The sequence below is a fragment of the Kogia breviceps genome, chromosome 3 (genome assembly GCF_026419965.1).
Source record: "Kogia breviceps isolate mKogBre1 chromosome 3, mKogBre1 haplotype 1, whole genome shotgun sequence".
Lineage (NCBI taxonomy): Eukaryota > Metazoa > Chordata > Mammalia > Artiodactyla > Physeteridae > Kogia > Kogia breviceps.
In genome coordinates this window covers 102,583,487-102,604,714 of record NC_081312.1, presented here as the reverse complement: position 1 = coordinate 102,604,714, position 21,228 = coordinate 102,583,487, and the positions used below count along the sequence as shown (strand labels likewise).

Genomic DNA, 21,228 nt, shown 5'->3' with positions numbered 1-21,228 from the left:
TTGAATGTGCCAGGCTGAACAGAGGATGGGCTTTGGCTGACTATGGGTGGGCCCTGGATTGAGAAGCCTGGTTGGGGTGAGTGAGACTTTTAGCTTTCTGGGTCTGCTGCAGATGTTCCATTAGCTCAGTGAAGGTGTCCAAGTCAGGGTAGAACACTAGTAGTATGAGGTCAATACCAGTTGCTGTGGGAGAACAGAGCAGGAAACTCTTGAATAAATAATTAGTGGGAGGATAAGTTGGTAGACTATCTAATGGACATATATCCAAATAACATGGGTTTGACCATGAGATGGAGATGTGGTTTTTTTTGGCCGAGCCGAGTAGCTTGCAGGATCTTAGTTCCCCAACCAGGGATTGAACCCGGGCCTATGGCAGTGAAGGCACCAAGTCCTAACCACTGGACCTCCAGGGAACTCCCTGGAGATGTTTTCTTAGGGTGGCTGTGTGTAACTGACAGTTCATACTGTCCTCCAAGTGTTGGAACCCAGTGGAGAAAGCGTTGATGGGGGGTCATTCCCATCTCTCTAGAGTGGAGTGGAGTATGAATTTTCCCTAGTTTGCTGTTGAAACTTTTTTTTTTTTTTTTGCGGTATGCGGGCCTCTCACTGTTGTGGCCTCTCCCGTTGCGGAGCACAGGCTCCGGACGCACAGGCTCAGCGGCCATGGCTCACAGGCTTAGTTGCTCCGCGGCATGTGGGATCTTCCTGGACCAGGGCACGAACCCGTGTCTCCTGCATCGGCAGGCGGATTCTCAACCACTGCGCCACCAGGGAAGCCCTGCTGTTGAAACTTTTTACTTTTGTCCTCCTGTAACCCTCCATATCCTATTTAATTTCCCTGATGCCTAATGATGTAAATAAGACTGAGGACATTGGGAGGTGGGAGAAGGCCCGTAGAAGAGAGTAAGTCAGGAGCTATTCATTGAGACTCTTCTGAATGTGTGTGGCTTTTGCTTTGTGTTAATTTAGGCAGTAATGGAGCCCGTTTGGCCCATGCTGTTGATGGTCCTAGCTGTGAGGCATAGCTTTCTTCCTTCGCCAGTCACACTTTGCCTTTTGTGTGTCACAGCATGGACAGGTGTTCCTGCTCAGGTTGCTTGGCTTGCCTGCCTTTTGGTTTTGGTTCTGAGCTGTAGTACTACAAGTCCTAATGGACTACTTTTTTGTATATAACAGCTTTACTGAGATATAATTCACATACCATACAGTTCACTCATTAAAAGTGTACAAGTCATTGGTTTTTTTTTTTTTTTTAACATCTTTATTGGAGTATAACTGTTTTACAATGGTGTGTTAGTTTCTGCTTTACAACGAAGTGAATCAGTTATACATATACATATGTTCCCATATCTCTTCCCTCTTGCGTCACCCTCCCTCCCACCCTCCCTATCCCACCCCTCTAGGTAGTCACAGAGCACAGAGGTGATCTGCCTGTGCTATGCGGCTGCTTCCCACTAGCTATCTAATTTACATTTGGTAGTGTATATACGCCCATGCCACTCTCTCACTTCATCACAGAATAAACTCACTTTAAATGTAACAATAAAGGCAGACTGAAAGTAAAAGGATGGAAAAGATAAATCATGCAAAATTAATCAAAGGAAAGCAGGAATGGCTAAAATAATATCAGACAAAGTAAACTTCAGAGCAAAAAAAGTTATCAGAGACAATAACATTATAAAATTACAAAGGGTCAATTCACCAAGAACACATAGCAAACATAAATGGATATGCACCAAGCAACAGAGCTGAAAAATATGTGAAGCAAAACCTGATAGAACCTAAGGGTGAAACAGGTAAGTCCACAATTATAGTTGGAGAATTCAGTACCCATCTCTGAACAATTGGTAGAACAACTAGAGAGAAAATCAGCAAGGATATAGAAGAACTCACCAGCACCATTGACCAACAGATTCTAATTAACATTTACAGAACACTGTACCCACCAACCACAGAATACACATTCTTCTAAAGTGCCCACAGAATATATACCAAGACAGACCACATGCTGGGCCATTAAAATTTTTTTTAAAGAATTGGAATCATACAGGGACTTCCCTAGTGGCACACTGGATAAGACTCCATGCTCCCAATGCAGGGGGCCCACTTCAATCCCCGGTCAGGGAACCAGATCCCACATGCATGCCACAACTAAAAGTTTGCATGCCACAACTGAGGATCTGGCAAGCCACAACTAAGGAGCCCTGGAGCTGCAACTAAGGAGGCTGCTTGCCACAACTAAGACCTGGTGTAACCAAATAAATAAAAAAATATTTTAAAAAAAGAATTGGAATCATACAGAGTGTGTTCGCTGTTCACAATGGAATAAAACTAGAAATCAGTAACAGAAGGATAACAGGAATATAACATACTTCAAAGTAATCCATGAGTCAAAGAGGAAATCTCAAGGGAGATTTTTAAAAATACATTGGACTGAATGAAAGTGAACAAAGAACATACCAAACTTTGTTGGATACAGCTAAAGTCACACTGAGAGGGAAAATGTTATCACTAAATTTAGCACTAAATCCATATACTAGAAAATAGGAAAAATCTCAAATCAATTATTTAAGCTCCCATTGAGAAAACACAGGAAAAGAAGAACCAAATATATCCAAAGCAAGCAGAAGGAAGTAAATAATAAAGATAAAAACAGAAATAAATGAAACGGAAAGCATAAAAATAATAGAAACAATAAAACAAAGGGCTGATCCTTTGGAAAAAGTAATAAAATTAACAACCCTCTAGCAAGACTGACAAATGAGAGAGAAGATACAAATTATCAACATCAGGAATGACAAAAAGGACCTCACTATAGACCATGTAAACATAAAAAGGAAAATAAGTGAATACCACAAACAACTCTACACACATAAATTTGACAACTTAGAAAAAATGGATTAATTCCTTGAAAAACACAAACTACTACAACTCACGCAATATGAAATAGTCATTGGTTTTTAATATATTCTGAGTCATGCAATTATCACCACAATCAACTTTAGAACATTTTTATCACCTAAAGAAGAAACTCGCCTTGGTAGTCACTCCCCATTTCCCCCAAACCCGCCTACTTTTTGTCTACTCTTTTTGCCTATTGTGGACATTTCACCTAGGTAGAATCATACAATATATGGCCCTTTGTGTCTCGTTTCTCTCAGCGTGTTTTCAAGGTTCATACATGTTGTAGTATGTATCAGTATTTCACTCCTTTTTATTGCTAAATAATATTCCATTGTATGGATATATGCCACATTTTATTTATCCATCCATTCGTTGATAAACAATTAAGTTGTTTCCATTTTTTGGCTATTAATGACGCTGCTGTGAATATTTGTTTATGAGGTTTTTTTGTTTACATCTGTGTCTTCATTTCCCTTGGGAGTAGAATTGCTGGGTCATATGGTAGCTCTGTGGTTAACCTTTTGAGGAAGTGCCAGACGGTTTTCCAAAGTGATTGCACCATTTTACATTACCACTAGCAGTGTATGAGGGTTCCAATTTCTCTACATCTTTGCCAATATTTGTTATTATTTTTTACCTGTAGCCATTCTAGTGAGTGTGAAGTGGTATCTCAGTGTGGTTTTGATTTGCATTTCCCTGATGACTAATGATGTTGAGCAACTTTTCAGGTACTTATTGGCCATTTGTATATCATCTTGGAAAAATAGCTATTCTGATTCTTTGCCCATTTTAAAACTGAGTTGTCTTTTTACTATTTATTTGTGAGAGTTCTTTATATAGTCTAGATACAAATCCCTTATCAAATGTGTGCATTCTTTGGGTGGTTTTTTTACTTTTTTCTTTTTTTTCAAAAAAATATTTATTTATTTATTTATTTTGGCTGCACTGGGTCTTAGTTGTGACATGAGGGATCTTTAGTTGCTGCATGCTTATGGGATCTAGTTCCCTGACCAGGGATCGAACCCAGGCTCCCTGCATTGGGAGCGTGGAGTCTCAGCCACTGGACCACCTGGGAAATCCCCTGTTTTTTCACTTTCTTGATGGTGTCCTTTGAAGCACAAAAGTTTTCAGTTTTAATGTAGTTCAGTTTATCTGTTTTTTTCTTTTGTTGTTTGTGCTTTTGGTGTCATATCTAAGGAGGCTTTGCCTAACCCAAGGTCACAAATATTTAATCCTATGTTTTCTTCTAAGAGTTTTAAAGTTTTAGCTCTTACATTAGGTCTGTGATCCATTTGGAGTAAGGTTTTTTGTTTGTTTGTTTTTGTTTTGGGGGGTTTTTTTTTGGCCTGTAGAATCGTAGTTCCATGACCAGGGATTGAACACAGACCATAGCAGTGAAAGTGCTGAGTCCTAACCACTGGACTGCCAGGGAATTTCCTGGAGTTAGTTTTTTTATATGATGTGAGGAAGGGGTAAGCTTCATTTTTTGTGCATATGGATATCCACTTGTCCCAGTAACATTTGTGGAAGTGAGGTTTTTGAATTGGTCCTTTCACTCCTCATTTTCTGCCTGACAAAAAGAGAAAATTCACACCTTGAGTTTTATTTACTTAGTACATCATTTTCCTACCCAAATGTTATATCCCACACAGCTGCAACGATATTTCCTTTTTATCATTAGACAGATTACATCAATGCCAGTTTCATGGATGGCTACAAACAGAAGAATGCTTACATTGGGACACAAGGTAAGTAGTCTTCCCCTCACAAATTGGTTTTGTGTCATCTACCTGTGATTGTTGGCATCAGATGATAGCATAATTTTTAAAGGAAATGGCAACTTGAGGTGATGTTGCTGCCACTAGATCCTGGCCTTTCATAAAGATTGAGGGTTATTGAGGAAGGCAGATGAGAGGTGTAGAGTTTCTGTACCAGATGTGCCTGGAAACTCACTGCATAGAGATAAACTAGAAATTTGAACACACAACATTACTACAAGTTTTTGGACTGTGTCTTAGTGTTGCCAACCCAGGGGTATGGGTCATCAGAGTTCACTGGCCAGTGAGATGCTCTTTATGTCGAGTAGGACGTAAAGGAATGGCAATGGGACTTCCCAGAGATTGAGTTCAGTCCATGAATGGGTGTTGCTGGCTTAAGAGGCTTTTGCTGGTCCCTGTACCATCACAGAGCATGCCAGCAGTCTCTGACGTGGATAGTCTTTGCTAGGTCTGACAGTGAAGTATTGGGCGCTCTAGGAGGATTTCAGATGGAACCTCTGTTAATATTCTTGTGGGCCCTAGTACTACTCCTGACCTGTTCTTTGCTATCTCAAGGAGAATACCAGGTTTCCTTCAAAGAGAGTGGTGGGAAATCACAACATAGGAGGACATGACAGGCCATCATATGGAATTAAGGCCCTTTGACCATTGTGGAATATGGCCAGCAAGAGATCTGGTGGATACCTTCTTAACCAAGTGATCACACTTAGTATCATCAATAATGGACAAATAGATACTATATGCCTCCTGTTGTGGTATAGTGAGAACTACACAACATAACCTATGTTGTATGTCGCCAGTTTTTTGTGTTTTTAAAAAAAATAAATACATTTATTTATTTATTTATTAAAATTCTGGCTGCGTTGTGTCTTCGTTGCTGCATGCAGGCTTCCTCTAGTTGCAGCTAGTGGGGGATACTCTTTGTTTTGGAGCATGGGCTCTACATGCGCGGGCTTTAGTTGTGGCATGTGGGCTCAGTATCTGTGGCTCGTGGGCTGTAGAGCGCAGGCTACATAGCTGTGGCGCCCGGGCTTAGTTGCTCTGCAGCATGTGGGATCTTCCCAGACCAGGGCTCGAACCCGTGTCCCCTGCATTGGCAGGCGGATTCTTAACCACTGTGCCACCAGGGAATTGCTGTTGCCAGTTTTTAAGTCTGAATCTAATAATGAGAAACAAACCTGACAAATCCAGATTGTGGAACATACTAGAGACCTGGCTTTGACTTTTCAAAGTTAATGCCATGGGGGAAAAAAAAAAAGACAGGGAACTGTTCTGGATTAAAGGAGACTAAAGAGACATTGATAACCAAAGGCAGTGTGTCATCCATACTTGCAAACTCAATTTCGAAAAAAATTATTAAGGACAAACTATGGGGACAGTTGGAGACTGTGTATTAGATAATATTATTGTATTAATGTTTAATTGCTGCAGTGTGATAATGGTATTGTTCTACAGGAGAATGTTCTTGTTCTTCTAAATACGTGTTCAAGTATTTAAGAGTGAAATGTAATGTCTGAAACTTAAATAGTTCAGTAAAAGAGAAAATATGTGTTGTGTATATATAGAGAAGCAGGCTTTGCAAAACGATAGCTAAAAATGATAGCTTTCGAGCTAAAGAAAGTATGAGTACATTGTACCGTTCTTTCAACTTTTTTTTTTTTGATTTATTTTTGGCTGTGTTGGTTCTTCATTGCTGCGCACAGGCTTTCTCTAGTTGCGGCGAGCAGGAGCTACTCTTTGTGGCGGTGCGCAGGCTTCTCATTGTGGTGGCTTCTCTTGTTGTGGAGCATGAGCTCTAGGCGCGTGAGCTTCAGTAGTTGCGGCACGTAGGCTCAGTAGTTGTGGCGCACGGGCTTAGTTGCTCTGTGGCATGTGGGACTTTCCCAGACCAGGGATTGAACCCATGTCCCTTGCATTGGCAGGCAGATTCTTAACCACTGCACCACCAGGGAAGTCCCTCAACTTTTTGTAGGTTTCAAATTTTTCAAAATAGAAGTTGAGGGAGAAGAAAAGGGAAAAGGGCCTTTGGATTCTTGGTATATTGTAATTGGTCTGATGCTCACAGATTTATTTTTTTTCCCTTAGGAGGGACTACTCTCTCCAACAAGAGTCCTTTCAAGACCCTAGGAAGAAATAAGAGAACTATCAGGAAAGATTTTTGGCAGGTATAGATTAGCATGTGATCTGTGTGAGAGTAGGGCTTTGTTGAGGAGGATGACCGTGGCATGGATGGGCTTATGGAGGGTAAGGATTGACTCTCGGGGTCTCAGAATGTTCCTCTCTCCAGGTTTAGAAGGCAAGGGCACTTCTTAGAGTTGCTAGTTCTGCAGGGATTGGATCCTTTAGACTGGATGTGAAGGCCCTGTGCAGGAGAAGAAGCTCATCCAGGAGTATGAGAAAGAGGATTTCTTGAGTTAAACACTGATCATCTTTAGAAGGCATCAGCACTCTGTTAGGACTGGGAAATGGGATCCTGTGATATTGAGAAGACTGGTTTGGTTTGTCTGGTTAACCTTCTTGGCTGTGTTCAGTATTCTGATTTTTATTCATAATATTTCTAATAATATCTGTCATTTATTGAAAGTATCTATTATATATTAGATATATAATCACTGTCTAATTATTATAGACACTCTGCAAGGAAGGTTTATTAATCCATGAACAAACTGAAGCCCAAAGAGTTTAGGTGACCTTGGGTCACACAGCTAGTAAGTGACACAGACAGGATTGGGCACATGTCTATTTGATTCAAAAGTCCTTGCAAGACAGGTTAGTGGATTGTTTCATCCATGTCAGCATAAACTGCTGACTTTATTTCTTCACAGAAGTCTGCTGTTAAAGAGTCTAATCTGGGAAGTGTAACTTTCCTTTCTAAATCTCTCTTTTATGCCTTTGAGGAAATTATGACCCTTCTCTGTCTAGCCTTGAGTCTAAGTGGTATTATCAGGTGCTCTGAGTGGCAACACCAATTTTGCCAGTGGTTTGAATGTGAAAAATAAAGTATATGAGAGCTGCTGTGATGCAGTATAGTGCGATGTGAACAAGGCTAAGGGTCAGAGGTGGGGAAAGGGTGTTTTTATTATCTTCTTGACATGCATGCTATGGTAATGCCATGTCCATTGTAGAAAATGAAGATGAAAATCACTCATAACCCAGAGACCCAGAGAAAATGTTAACATTTTGAAGCATCTTCTTCTAAACCTCATTCTGTACATACAAATAGATATGGACATATAAACTATCTAACAAAATGGGCTTTTTCTATACATTATCTCTTTTTTCTGTTGATGGTTGTCTTGTGGATACCTTTCCATAGCAAAAATACAGATCTTATAATATCACCTTTATGGACTGCTTAAATTTGGGGGTATGCCATAATTTAACATCCTCTCTTGTTAGACATTTAGCTTGTTTCCAAGACTTCACATGCTCCTGGCAGTGTCCACTTCTGCAAAGAGGGAATTCTAGTATCATAAAATGTTAGTGCTTCCTAAGAGACTTTAGCAAAAATGGTAGTGCAATTAGCAGATTTCCACGACAAAATCAGCCCTTGGTACTGCCCTGCTTCCCTGAAAGCAAAGGAGGAAAAAGCACTGGGGAAGTACAAGGAATTATCCTCAGTTGTTACTCACTTGATTGAAAGGGAGTTATTGGCTCACAGGCATCTTCATTGTTCCTGCTGAGTGCCCAGCCTGTACAGATTCTGACTCTAAAAGGAGTAGTTGATGACATAGCCCTTGCCCTCTGCACCATGTTTGGCTGAGATATGATTACTTCTCACAAAGTAAAATTACTGATGTAAGACCATACACATTAAATGGTTAAGATGTTTTGATCCAGATGTGCCATCAATAGCTGAGATGAGAGGAAACCCTACAAGGAATGTGGTGTTGGGGCTTCCCTGGTGGCACAGTGGTTAAGAATCTGCCTGCCAACGCAGGGGACACGGGTTTGAGCCCTGGTCCGGGAAGATCCCACATGCCACGGAGCAGCTAAGCCCACGAGCCACAACTACTGAGCCCATGCGCCACAACTACTGAAGCCTGTGCGCCTAAAGCCTGTGCTCCACAACAAGAGAAGCCACTGCAATGAGAAGCCCACGCAGCGCAATGAAGAGTAGCCCCCACTTGCCACAACTAAAAGAAAGCCCGCGTGCAGCAACAAAGACCCAACACAGGCATAAATAAATAAATAAATAAATAAATAAATTTTTCAAAAGAGGAATGTGGTGTTAAGAGAAAGCTTTAAGGAAGAGGCAGCACTTGAAAATGGGTGGAGTGTTGATCATTTTGCAGTGTATAGAAATATCGAACAACATATAAATCCCTGTATCAAGTTGTACACCGGGAACTAACATAGTGTTGTAGACCAATTATACTTTGAAAACAAACTCATGGAAAAAGAGATCATATTTATGGTTACCAGGGGTTGGGGGGAGGGGGAAAATGGATGAAGGCAGTCAGAAGATACAGATTTATTGATATAAGCTGAGTAAGTACTAGGGATGTAATGTGCAATGTGATGAATATAATTAACACTGTTGTGTGTTATACATGTAAGCTGTTAAGAAAGTAGAACCTAAGAGTTCTCATCACAAGGATAAAAGTTTTTTTTTTCCCTTTTAAATTTTGTATCTGTATGAGATGATGAATGTTCACTAAACTTATTGTGGTAATCATTTCATTGTATAAATAAGTCAAATCATTATGCTCTCTATACCTTAAACTCACACAGGGCTGTATGCCAATTATAGCTCAATAAAACCAGAAGGAAAAAAAAAAAAAGGGTAGAAAGTCCAGTGGCAATGGAGGTGAGAGAATGTGAACAAAGGAATAGAAGCAGAAGTGAGCTTGTGTGTCTATATTGTGATGAAGCAGTTTTTTAGAAAGATTAAACTGGCAAGGATATCCAGAATAGACTGGAAGAAAAATTCCTATTCAGAAAAGTAAACCAAGATGGTATTACAGGAACTCAGACAAAAGATGATATGGTCTTTGTGGCAGTGAATTTCGACAGGAAGACCAGGATAGGGGCAAAAGGGTAAAAACCAAAAACATTCCAAAGGCAAAAAAAATCTAGGACTTGGTGTCTGTTTCTGGGAAATGAAAGAAATGGGTAAGTCAGAGTTGACTCCAACTTTATGAGACTGAGTCATTTAAGAATGCCAGTACTGTTAACAGTTGAGAAAGTAGAAAGAGAAAGCTAATTTTGAAGGAGGAGACTGAATTGCAAACATGCGGGATCTGAGGAGATGGATGAGGGGACATGGAAGGGGAATGGTTTAGTAGGCAACTGGTGATTATAAGGCTTAGGTGAGGTGAAAGCAGCTAGGGACATGTGCACAGTTGACACTCTCAGTCTGGATGTGATAGCTGAAGCCCTGTTGATGAGGCTCTAAGAGGATGTGTAGCAATGCTTCTCAAACTGTAGCCTACCTACAATTTTACCTGGGAATCTTGTTAAAATAGAGATAGTGCATTTCTAATACTCTCCCATACGATGCTGGTGCTGCTTGCCCAAGGACCACCCTGAATAGCAGGGATATAGTCAAAAAGGCAGGGAGCCAGCATATGTGCTTTGGAGTTAGTAGTTGGGAAAAAACAGAAGAGCCTAAGAAGGAAAGAAGAGCTTCCCAGGGTCACGTTCCTTGTCTTTTACTTTCATTGTAGGCCCTTTGGAGAACACCTATCGTGATTTCTGGCTCATGGTATGGGAGCAAAAAGTCTTGGTGATTGTCATGACCACCCGGTGAGTTCATCCCTTTTCTACCCATTGCACTTCCCCCCACTCCTCCATCCCCAAGCATGGGTGATTCTAGAGGGGAGTTTAGCTCTTAGAAACAATGAGGATTAGGAAAGCCATGGCAAAGAGATTGAGATGTCTTAGCTTTTTTCTTAGCTGACCCAGAGTTAACAGAGCCAGGTTATGGTGGAGATTGATAGAGCTAACTTGTCAAAGCTTTAATCCATGGCTCTGATGACCCTGTGCCAGTTACAGCCTATCCTGAGGTCCTGGCCTTAACTACTAGAGGAAGCATTGGGAAACATGGAGCAATTTACTTTTAGCCTGCTCCCTACTTCCAAAGGTCAGCCATCTTCCTGGCTTCTGAATTACCAGTTCCCCTTAGTTCTCCCTTTCCCTGCTACTTTTGACCATTTTTCTTCTTGTTCATATTTCCACCTGTAGGAGAACTTGAAAAAAAGAGATGTGAAACATAATAGGTCAGGCCAGAAGCTCTTGACGAAAGGAATATTTTTGAAATTTTGGTGTATCTATCTGCCAAAACTTTAGGAATTACTAGTATCATCATCATCATTATGATAATTATAACCAATTTCAGATGAGGAGAAAAAAATTAATGAGAATGTTTGCTCAGATCCCTCTCTCATGGCACTGTTACAAGCCACCTTTGATTTGGAGGGGAGGTAGTGGAAGAAGTACCACCTTGGAGTACTTTGGAGCCACTGAAGAGTTGTGAGGTGGACTTTAGGCTTTTACATAAACCTCCTGTTGGCATCCCAGGAACTGTGCCTTTCCCACTCCTCTATCAGGCAAGGGCTGTCACTGGGGAAGAGAATGAACGGTAACTGAGATATAGGGCAGGGAGTTTGACCTGGCCCACCATATTTTCTCTACTGTCTTTCTTTGTCCACCCAGTATTTATGCCAGATATGTGAGGGGTACCAAGAGGTATCAGGAAAGGGACCAAATGGATGTAGCTGGTGCTCAATAAATGTCCACTAAATGAGTACATGCGGAAAATTTAGCTGTTGTTACATCTGTTTAGAATGAAGGTTTCCTTTTTCTGCCAAGAAGCAAGGGGATAGATTAGACAGAAGCAATGCAAGAGATGACATTTCTGCCTAAGGGTACAGCAGGTCATGGGTAGAGCAGAGTTATTGCTGTGGAGAAGAAGGATGGAAGGCTTATCTTTCTCTGTGTGTCTTCAGCTTTGAGGAGGGCGGCAGGAGAAAGTGTGGCCAATACTGGCCTTTAGAAAAAGACTCTCGGATCCGATTTGGCTTCCTCACAGTGACCAATCTAGGCGTGGAGAATATGAACCATTATAAGAAAACAACGCTAGAAATTCACAACACAGAGGTAAATTTTATTTTCGCACTCTTTTGAAGCTGGGGGAAAACCTTTACTGTAAAGAAAATCTCCAAAGGGAATAGGCAGTATTCCAGGGAGCTTATAAGTTACTTCCATTCTTCTGGAAACAGGATCAGGATATTCAACTCAGAGCCAGAATAGCCATATTGTCTCAACACAACAGTGGCATTACTTAGGAATGAAACTTTTTATAACATAAGAAATCTGGATCATATAATATAGGAATTCTGCCCTCTCCAGACATTTAATCTTTCCTTTGCGTTTGTAGAGAAGCAATTGTGGAGAAAGTTGAGGGTGATAGGAACCTTGGTGATAGTGATTCCAGAGTGTTGAGAATCTGGAAAAGCCAAAGGTAGTCAGAGGCAAGGAGAAATGACCTCATTAACTTTTGCTTCTTTTTTCATCCAAGGAACGGCAGAAACGCCACGTGACCCACTTTCAGTTCCTGAGCTGGCCAGATTATGGTGTCCCTTCCTCGGCAGCTTCCCTTATTGATTTCTTGAGAGCCGTCAGGAACCAGCAGAGGCTGGCCGTCAGCAGCATGGGAGCACGCTCCAAAGGGCAGTGCCCTGAGCCACCCATTGTGGTCCATTGCAGTGCAGGCATTGGCAGGACAGGTAATGCACCTGATGCAGCTCTTGGAGCATCCAGAGGCACTAAGGGTGGGGGAGGAATAACAAAGCTCTTAGTTGCCAGAATGTGAGTATTTGATCCATTGGTGGTGAATTACCATGAAAAATTCCTCTTTAATGTCCTTTTAGTATCCCTAGTGTTAGGTGTACTGGCCAGAATGTATACTTCACAAGCCAAGTCCTCTAGGGGTTTGATGCTTTATACATCCCATCAGCATGATTATCTTCTGATCCCATCACTGTCACCTGGGTGTCCCAGAGAGCTCAGCTGAGTTGTTGCTTTCTTCCCATACCCTTCCCTGGGGAGTGGAACCAGTTAGCAGCTTTTGCCTTAAGGGGATGTACATTGCAGGGACTGTTGGCCTTCTAGTTCAGAGGTCCCTTTGGGAGGAAGGAAGAATAGGTTTGTGTTAGGTCTCTGTGGAGAAGTTGTGGAATCTGAAAATTAGGGCCCAGCTGTGGGAGTGCTGTCATTCTATCTGTCTGGGATTGAAGCAAGAAGTCCCTCTGTCACCTTCCCACCTACTATTCCTATTACCCCCATATATGTCCTGAGAGACAAGAGGCCTTCTCATTTCTCTGGCCTTCAACACTCCTGGTGACCTCCTCCTTGAGCCCTTTCAGGCCTAAGGCCAACTGGCCTCCTGCCATGAGGCACCTTGCCATTGAATTCATTCATCCAGTCCTGCCTGGGTTACTTGGTAGAGGGAGGGAAAGAGGAGAGGTAGTTCAGGTATGACCACTTCCTTCCTTCCTTCAGGTACCTTCTGCTCATTGGACATCTGCCTGGCACAGCTGGAGGAGCTTGGTACCCTAAATGTGTTCCAGACGGTGTCGCGCATGAGGACCCAGAGGGCCTTCAGCATCCAGACCCCTGAGCAGTACTATTTCTGCTACAAGGCAATCCTGGAGTTTGCAGAGAGGGAGGGCATGGTGCCCTCCAGCCACAACCTCCTGGCCATGGAGGGTCAGTAACTGTCCCACAAGCCTCCTATCTGCTGCCCAGACTTCCTTAAACTACCCTGGACACCGCTGAGCCTATAGGTTGCCATCAGTTACACTGAAGCCATGGACCAACCTCTTTCTTGTGTCTCCCGGCGCACGCGTGCACGCAAGGCAGCCTTTCCCTTTGGCTAGATAGATGTGGTGAAATTGCCACTAGAAAGGGCCAGCAGCAATGTGTTCTTAATTCCTAGCACCTGCTATCGAACTGTGCCTTATTAAAACCAAATTGTGGCTGTCGATTTTTGCCAGGGGCCCCGAGGTAAGTGGGGAAGGAACCTCCCTCCCCCCTTTCCTAATGCCATTCTCCTTCTCAAGGTCTCTTTCCATTCCTTCCCTTTGCTAGGATTTGATGGGGGGGTTTGGTGAGCATCCACCTCCTTCCCAGAGAGCTTGACCAAGTTACATATTCTAGAGAACGTCCTGAGTGCCAAGCACGTTTATACCTAGGGCGTGTATTCCAGTCTTTTCTGTCATTCTCTGTGTGTGCGTGTGTGTATGTGCACTTATGTGTATGAGTCCATACGTACGTGTGTATATAATATATACTGTATGTGATAATATGGTCGTATTCTATAAATACATATACACAGAGATACTCCTTTGTAGAAGTTCCTGGGGCTTCTTGTTGCAGTTCAGGACTCCTCGATTTTTGGATCCTACTGTTTATCCTGGACGAGCTGGGGTTGGGGATCGTGTTGCCTGTTGTCAGACCGCAGAGTGGTGGAAGAGGACACACACACATCCACTCTCCATGCTCCTGCTACAGGCCCTCATCCTTATATAATGACATCTCTCTCCAGGATGCTGCCTGTTGGAGCCAAGAATACTGGTTTGTGGTGACACTGGTTTAATTCAGCATGGATTGACCTTATCTAATGGTTTTTCTCTGTTTACTTTGCCAACTTTGGGAATAGACCGCCACTGTGATTCCAGACCCTCTCTCTCCTCTCCCTATCCCTTGGGGATTGGGATCTGGGCAGAGATGAATTCACTGAGCAGCCAGAGCCAAAAGCAATCGGTACGAAGTCTTAGAAGGAAAGAGAGGGAGCCCACGTGTGAGAGAGAGGAAACTACATACTATGAGACTCCCTCCCTGAGAGAATGAGCTGGGGCCCCTTTTTCTTTTGCTAGAACGTTCTTTTTCTTATGCAACTTGGCCCTGTCCACTCATATGCCCACCTCTTTCTTGCCTAGTAGCCTGCCAGACCCTGGAGCTCAAGCTGGGTGGGTTCTGTGTCAATAAAAAGCTTAACCCCTGTCTGGGTGAAGCAGTCCCCTGCAATCACTGTTTTCCCCCTATTCATTCAACCTGTCCCTGTCTCCTCCTGGCCTACCTAGCCTGATATGCCAGGGATGGAATCAAGAGTCCCAGCATTCCACATTCCCAAGAAAATCCCAGGAACCCCTAAAACTTCTTCCCCTATCACAGATGAGGTTGGCAGCTGATCAGACCTCAATAATTTTATACTGTAATAAGCTCTTTGAATGTATATATTCTTATTTTTACAATCTTTTCATTTTGTATTTAACGTCAATGGACTGAGTCAGATTCAGAAAATAATTGTAATGTTCATATTCGATATCTTACAGCGATACAGTTTTGTATTTACATATAAATATACCGACGTGATCAAATCCTTTTAGCTTCATCAATTTAGTAGCAGTCTGGGGCTGGGAAGGTGAGGAGGGGCTCCAAGAGCTGGTCTGGGAGGGATGGGGAGGCAGGGAGGAACCCAAGGCCTCATAGCCTTTCAGTTCTGAGAGCTGCCCATCTTGCCCAAGGCCATGGCCCAGCTCTGGGCAGACAAAGGGAACCAGCACCAGTTGACTGCTTGCCAAGTGCCAATCGCTGTGGTTGGTGCTTTCCCCCCCATTACCTCATTTAAACCTCACAACAATCCAGTGAGATGTTATTCTCCCTTCCTTCTGTTTCTGTGTAGATGAGAAAGGTAAGGTACAGAGGGTTACAGTGGAGGTAAGGTTTAGCAGGTCCAGCTCTAGAAGTGGAGCTCAAGTTTGTCTGCTTACAAAGCTTTGGCCTCTTTACTGCGTTGCTATCTCACAGATCAAGATAGTGTTTTGTCTTTGGAAATGAGTTATTTTAATGTTCTATTCAAGGTATAGACAGTTCTTAAGTTCCAGGTAGTTGATCTTGACTCAATCTGTATGTAATAGACAAGAAGGGTTTCTGACAGAGTTGGTGACTGATTCTCCCAGATAGGACCTCCTGGTACAGGTCCTCAAGTCTGCAGCGTACCAGAGAGGTCATTTTCCCAGGGAAACCCCATACATTTGGTTACACTGGTACCTTTGTGGGAAGATCTTGAGTCATTTGCATCTCTCTCAGAGTAGAACCAGAAGCTTTGTCCATGTAGGACCACTCCCCATGCTGTGTACCTCCTCCCTGTTGACCAGTGACACCTGTGCAGTTGGAGCAGTTCTGGCATGGGGTGTTTTTAATAAAAGTGACAGCAGCTGACATATACTGGTTGCTTAACTCTATTCCAGGTACTGTTCAAAGTGCTTTCTCGGTGTTATCTCATGCACCCTCAAGCCAAACTTTTGAGGTAGGTATTGACAGAAGAGAAAAACTGAGGCACAGGAAAACTAATTTGCCACAGCAAGAACTCGGACCATCTGACTCAGACCTCTAAGGATCCATCTCCTGATCTTCTGACAAAATATTCTTGAGTTTCTTACCTTAATCAAGAGCTGACGTATAGTGCAAAAATTAAGCCAGACCTTTCTTTGGATGTTCCCTTGGGGACAAGCAAGCATAATAGGTAAACAGAGATACATGAAATCTGGGAAATCAGAGAGGTTAGGGGTTTGGGGAAGTATGTAGGAAACAAGATTAATGATAAAAGATTTGGGGGAGTTGGCCTTGAACTGTCATTTATTTGAAGAGACTGTAGCCCAACTGCTGTGTAAATTCAGAAGTTATGCATGAGTTCTTCATTGCACATCTAAGGATTGGTGAGGTTATCACTTGTGAGGTCTCCATAAAAATGCAGTTTCCTGGGTCCTGCCCAATAGTTGGTTGAGTGAAGTGGCAGGATGAGCTAGGTTTTAGAACCATTGTTTTAGTCCATGCCCCTGACTCTTAAGGAAGGTTAGCAAATTGATGTCTCCTAAATCTGAGAGAGATTAATAGCCTCCCCCCCATTGCTGTAGTCTGCTTGTAGCCTTTACCCTTGGGAAGATAATTAATACTCAGCGTGAGCCTACCTGTGTTGGGTGTTAAAGGAGATAAAGGGGAAGACAGAGAAGGAGCCCTGAATCTGTCCAGGAAGTCAAGGCTGTCACATAGGAAATTTGCTGAACAAAGCAAGAGAACCCACAATGAAATGCTGGATTGCACAGTTGAGAACGTAAGATGAAGAAAGTGTTCAGGGGAGAGAGAATATTGTGGGTAACTCAGGCTTCTGCTTCTGATTTGACTGCTATTTTTTCACTTAATTTACTCCCTCTAGGCTTAGTCCCTTCATTCTGCTCATCCCTGTTAGCTAGGATGGGACTCCTGAGGTGAAGGGTACCCTAGCATCCTCAGCCTGGGAGGTTCACCATTGTCAATCTCCATGTCACAATGTGCAGGTAAATGACAGAATGCGACTGGTTCTTGGGAAACTGGACTATTTAGCATCATGCCTTGAGGAAGATGGGACTCCTGCATTTATGGTCTTCCCATCTCTAGAGACAACCAGACACATATGGAAACTCACAAATCAGACACCTGCAGGTAGGTGGGTCAGGAGGTATGGCCAGGTAGAAAAGCCTTCTTAGAGTGACTGAGCTCTTTGGTAGTTTTTGAGATCTCACCACTCAACTCAAGCAGGTCCTAGCTTTTGTAAAAGAAGGTGCTGTATTAGATGATCCTACTGCAGGCCCTTCAACTCTGAGGGTCTAGTTCTTTGCTAGACAGTGCAAATGCCTATAGAGTAACCATCAGACCCTTCTCTGGTTGGGTCAGCTCCCACTTGAAATCCCCAGTTTTAGCTTGTTTTCAAAGTCTCCTCTTTCAAGTTGCAGCCACATCCCTATTCCCTCAGTTCCCTTCCCACTTGGCCCCCAACTTGGTAAGCAGCAAGTCTCCCCTATAATCCCCAGGCCATCCCATAGGCCTTTAAGGTGTCTGTGCTGTTACATGTGGGGCAGACAGAATGACTCAGAGCGGAGGAATGAACTAATCAAGCTACCAGAGCTCCCAACCGAGGTCTTAGGTTTGTCTCCAGCCTTGGTTACTACCAAGACTACTACCCCCAGACCATCATTAGCTAACCAAGGACAGGAGCTAAAAGCTCCACCAGTTTGGGAACTATATTTCCTCTTGGGAGATATTCACCCTATAGTTAACCATCACACAAACAGTTGTGAATATCAAGTGTTTTGGACTGCATTGCTCTTAACTGACCACAGAGAAGACTGGGTCTTTTCCACAAATAGAAATCTAGCACTCTCAGAAACCTGTTGCAGTGTTTAGCCTTCCTTCACCTCTCACCATAGCTTTCACAAAATCCTTCGTTTTGTTTAAGCTAAATCTGGCGTTCTGCAGTCTTAAATGCTCTCATTTTTTTCAGGCTAAGGCCAACATGGACATAACTAACTAAACCGGAAACCTAGAGTGTTGGATGGAGATGCAGAGCAGTGATCCCTTTTCGACAACTTAGGGTAATATGTTCCTGACATGGAAATATATTCCTGATACAGTTTTTAGGACTAAGATGAAGGTGAAAGTAGGAAAGCAAGACAGTGAGTTGTGTAGAGAAGGTAGTCAAAAAAGGCACAGCGCTCTCTTCCCCACTCTAGGCTCACTTCTTTCTACCCCTCCCCCTGCATCAGCATGTGGTTACTTCTCTAAGCTAATATAGTTATTTAAGCCTCAAGACTGGCCAGATGCACAGCTGAGTCTAGGTCACCCACTTTATCCTGTGAAGTCTGTTTTACCTCCTTGACCTTTAATGAATACCTATTATGTGGCCAGCAGCCAGTGGACGTATGATGTTCAGAGCAGATGATAGACTGGAGATAGCAGTTGGGGACTTAGTTTAGATAGAAGCTAGGAGCCTTGGAAGTGGGTGAGAACAAAGATGAATGAAGAGAGCAAGAAGGGAGGAGAGACCCTTGGGAGCCACCAATATTTAGGGGAGGATGGAAGAAGAAAAACCTGGGAAAGATTCTGATTACTAGGCAGAGGTAACCAAGGTCAAGACTAGGCTGTGTTCTCACAGACTGGTGAGAGATGGGGAGTAGCTGGGATGAATGAACAGGATTAATAAATGGAGGTTCACTAGTGATCTTGGGGCAGGGGCTGACGAGGAGGCATGAGTGGGAGGTGAAGGAATAGAGATTGCAGTGCTTGGGGTTCATTTCAACCAAAGCAAGGCCCACCTTTATCTCTTACGTGTTAGACCTCTGAATAAGATCTCATTTGAACAAAGGAACCTGCTGCCTTAAAAAAAATCATCAAACAACTGATATGCAGAAGAAAACACTTGGAAAGCATACAGCTGGGTAAACTGCGAACATATTGTTACATCTGTTTTCTAGATTTGGGCTGAAGTGACCTAGAGGGGTAAATAATGCTAGGTGAGAGCAAAACATTTCAAGGCAGTGAATAGCAGTCTTAAAACCCAATAAAAAAAATTCCATGCCTTGGGCTTCCCTGGTGGCGCAGTGGTTGAGAGTCCGCCTGCCGATGCAGGGGACCACGGGTTCGTGCCCCAGTCCGGGAAGATCCCACATGCCACGGAGCGGCTAGGCCCGTGGGCCATGGCCACTGAGCCTGCACGTCCGGAGCCTGTGCTTCGCAACGAGAGAGGCCACAACAGTGAGAGGCCCGCGTACCGCAAATAAATAAATAAAAATTCCAAGCCTCTTGTCACCTAGAAATCAGAAATATGGCATATGTACAACATATAAACCAGTTGGTTGCCAGAGAAATGAAGTTTCTAATTTACACAGTGGAATTTTGGGGTTCTTTAAGCCTGTCCTGGTCTCTCAAACTGGAACACCAAGGACTTTGCATTTGAAAGACCAGGGGAAGAGGGAGTGTCGACAAGATAAAGGAAGAAAGGGTCCTACAACATTTGAGTGCTAGGCATACTTTATTTTTAATCTCATAACAACCCACTGCAGTAGGTATTCTTAGTTTACAGATAAGGGAATTGAAAGACTTGCCAAAGACATCCAGCTAGGAAATGGCTAAACTGGGATTCTGACCAATAGCTTCAGCTTTTTCCCCTTGAACGTATAAGCCACTTTGGGTTGGAAGTGGGAAGCAAGCCTCAGATGCCCCTCACCTGGATATTCCCAGACTGGCAATGTTCTTTAGCTGGCAGAGTTTCTGTCATCAGGGCACTGGCACTGACATCTTTTTGGCAGAGCCACTGAAGTGCAGGCCCTAAATATCTCTCGATCACCACCTACCATAAGCACCCTAAAGAACTGTGAGGGTGTGTGTGTGTGATGCCTAGGAGGCAGGGTATCAGAAGGTGTGATAGTTTTGAGTATATGTGGTTGTGAGTTGAGGATGCATGTATGTGACTGAGAGACAAATTGCTTCTTTGAGGATAATTTTTGGGGAAAGGGCCAGAAATCATTTAAAACTATCTGGGGACAAACTGCTCTCAGAGTCAGGGAGGGAAGGCTTGTAGAGCAAGAGGGGATGTTGTTTTTCTCCAGAAGTCCCAACTTGGATCATGGATCTTAATGTGTATAGAGACAGCATGTGGTGGAATGGACAAAGCTCAGGCTTGGCAACTTGGCTTGGGCAAGTCACTCTACTACTCTGAGCCTCAGTTTGCTCAACTACAAATACGATAATCCCTAACTCACACCAAAGAGGATTCCTGGGAATCAGAACCTGGATTCCCTATGTGACTTCTCCAAGGAAGGCCTTCACCCAGATCTATTCACTCTTTTGTCCTCACTGATAGGGTAGGGGAGAGGTGGTGTGGATGCAACCTTCAGTGAAGCTGGAAGGCCAATGTTTCCAAATCAAATTCTTAATTTCCCAGAGTCTGGGAGTGGCTGTGCTACACAGGCATCGATGTACTGAGTCAGAAACAATCACTGGACGCCTTCTGAGGGGCTTTCTTGCCTGATCGCTGGGGGCAGGCACTGGGGGCTCAGAGGTGAATTAGATGGAGTTGCTTCCCTCGAGGAGCTCAGTCTAGGGAGCATTCAAGAGGGGATTTCCATCAGCGTGGTGCACTTAGGAGGGTCAGAAGTGTCAGCGAAGTCTGGTTCTCTGATCAGGAGTAACCGTCTGGTTGCAAATGCTCCATAAGTAACTTCCTTCAGCATATACCCCCTGCAGTCCAGGCTTACAGTCAGATGCTTGGGCCTTTGCCCTCCACAGAAGTTCAGAGCCTCACTAGGTGTATTAAAGTGCATTTTTATCATCACATGTGATCTTCATAACAGGGTAAGGACTGCCATGTTAACTTGTACAGGACAGGAGGCTGAACCACAGGTAATAAGAAGACTAAGTGGAAACCATAGGACTCAACATGTTCTTTCTGCTCTACCCACCCTGCCTCCTCTTACATTCACATAGTATCTGTTATGCCTTCATTTAGGGCAGAGCCTCTTGGAAGATAGAGCACAAATCTGAGATAGGGCTCCAGACATCAGAAGGTGCCTGTTCTGATATAGAAAAACTTGGTCTTCCCTCTAGGGAGCCCCCAGTCTGAGAATGAACCTCAACTTCCATGGCCCTGCCAGGTGCTGGGCTTTCTACTGAACACACACTCTTCACCTCCTGGTCTTTCCCCCTTTACACCCTTCAGTGATTC

General features: G+C 43.4%; 1 protein-coding gene across 1 annotated transcript in view; it reads left to right on the top strand.

Annotated features, from left to right (window-relative positions):
• The window catches only part of PTPN9 (protein tyrosine phosphatase non-receptor type 9), an 86,672-nt gene extending 70,761 nt beyond the window's left edge, over positions 1 to 15,911 (top strand). Inside the window, exons 9-13 of the mRNA XM_059058886.2 lie at positions 4,586 to 4,652; positions 10,352 to 10,430; positions 11,633 to 11,783; positions 12,205 to 12,412; positions 13,188 to 15,911. Coding sequence (XP_058914869.1) covers positions 4,586 to 4,652; positions 10,352 to 10,430; positions 11,633 to 11,783; positions 12,205 to 12,412; positions 13,188 to 13,402 — 720 coding nt within the window. The 3' untranslated portion in view covers positions 13,403 to 15,911. The remainder of the gene's footprint in view (positions 1 to 4,585; positions 4,653 to 10,351; positions 10,431 to 11,632; positions 11,784 to 12,204; positions 12,413 to 13,187) is intronic.
• The last annotated feature ends 5,317 nt before the right edge of the window (positions 15,912 to 21,228 follow it).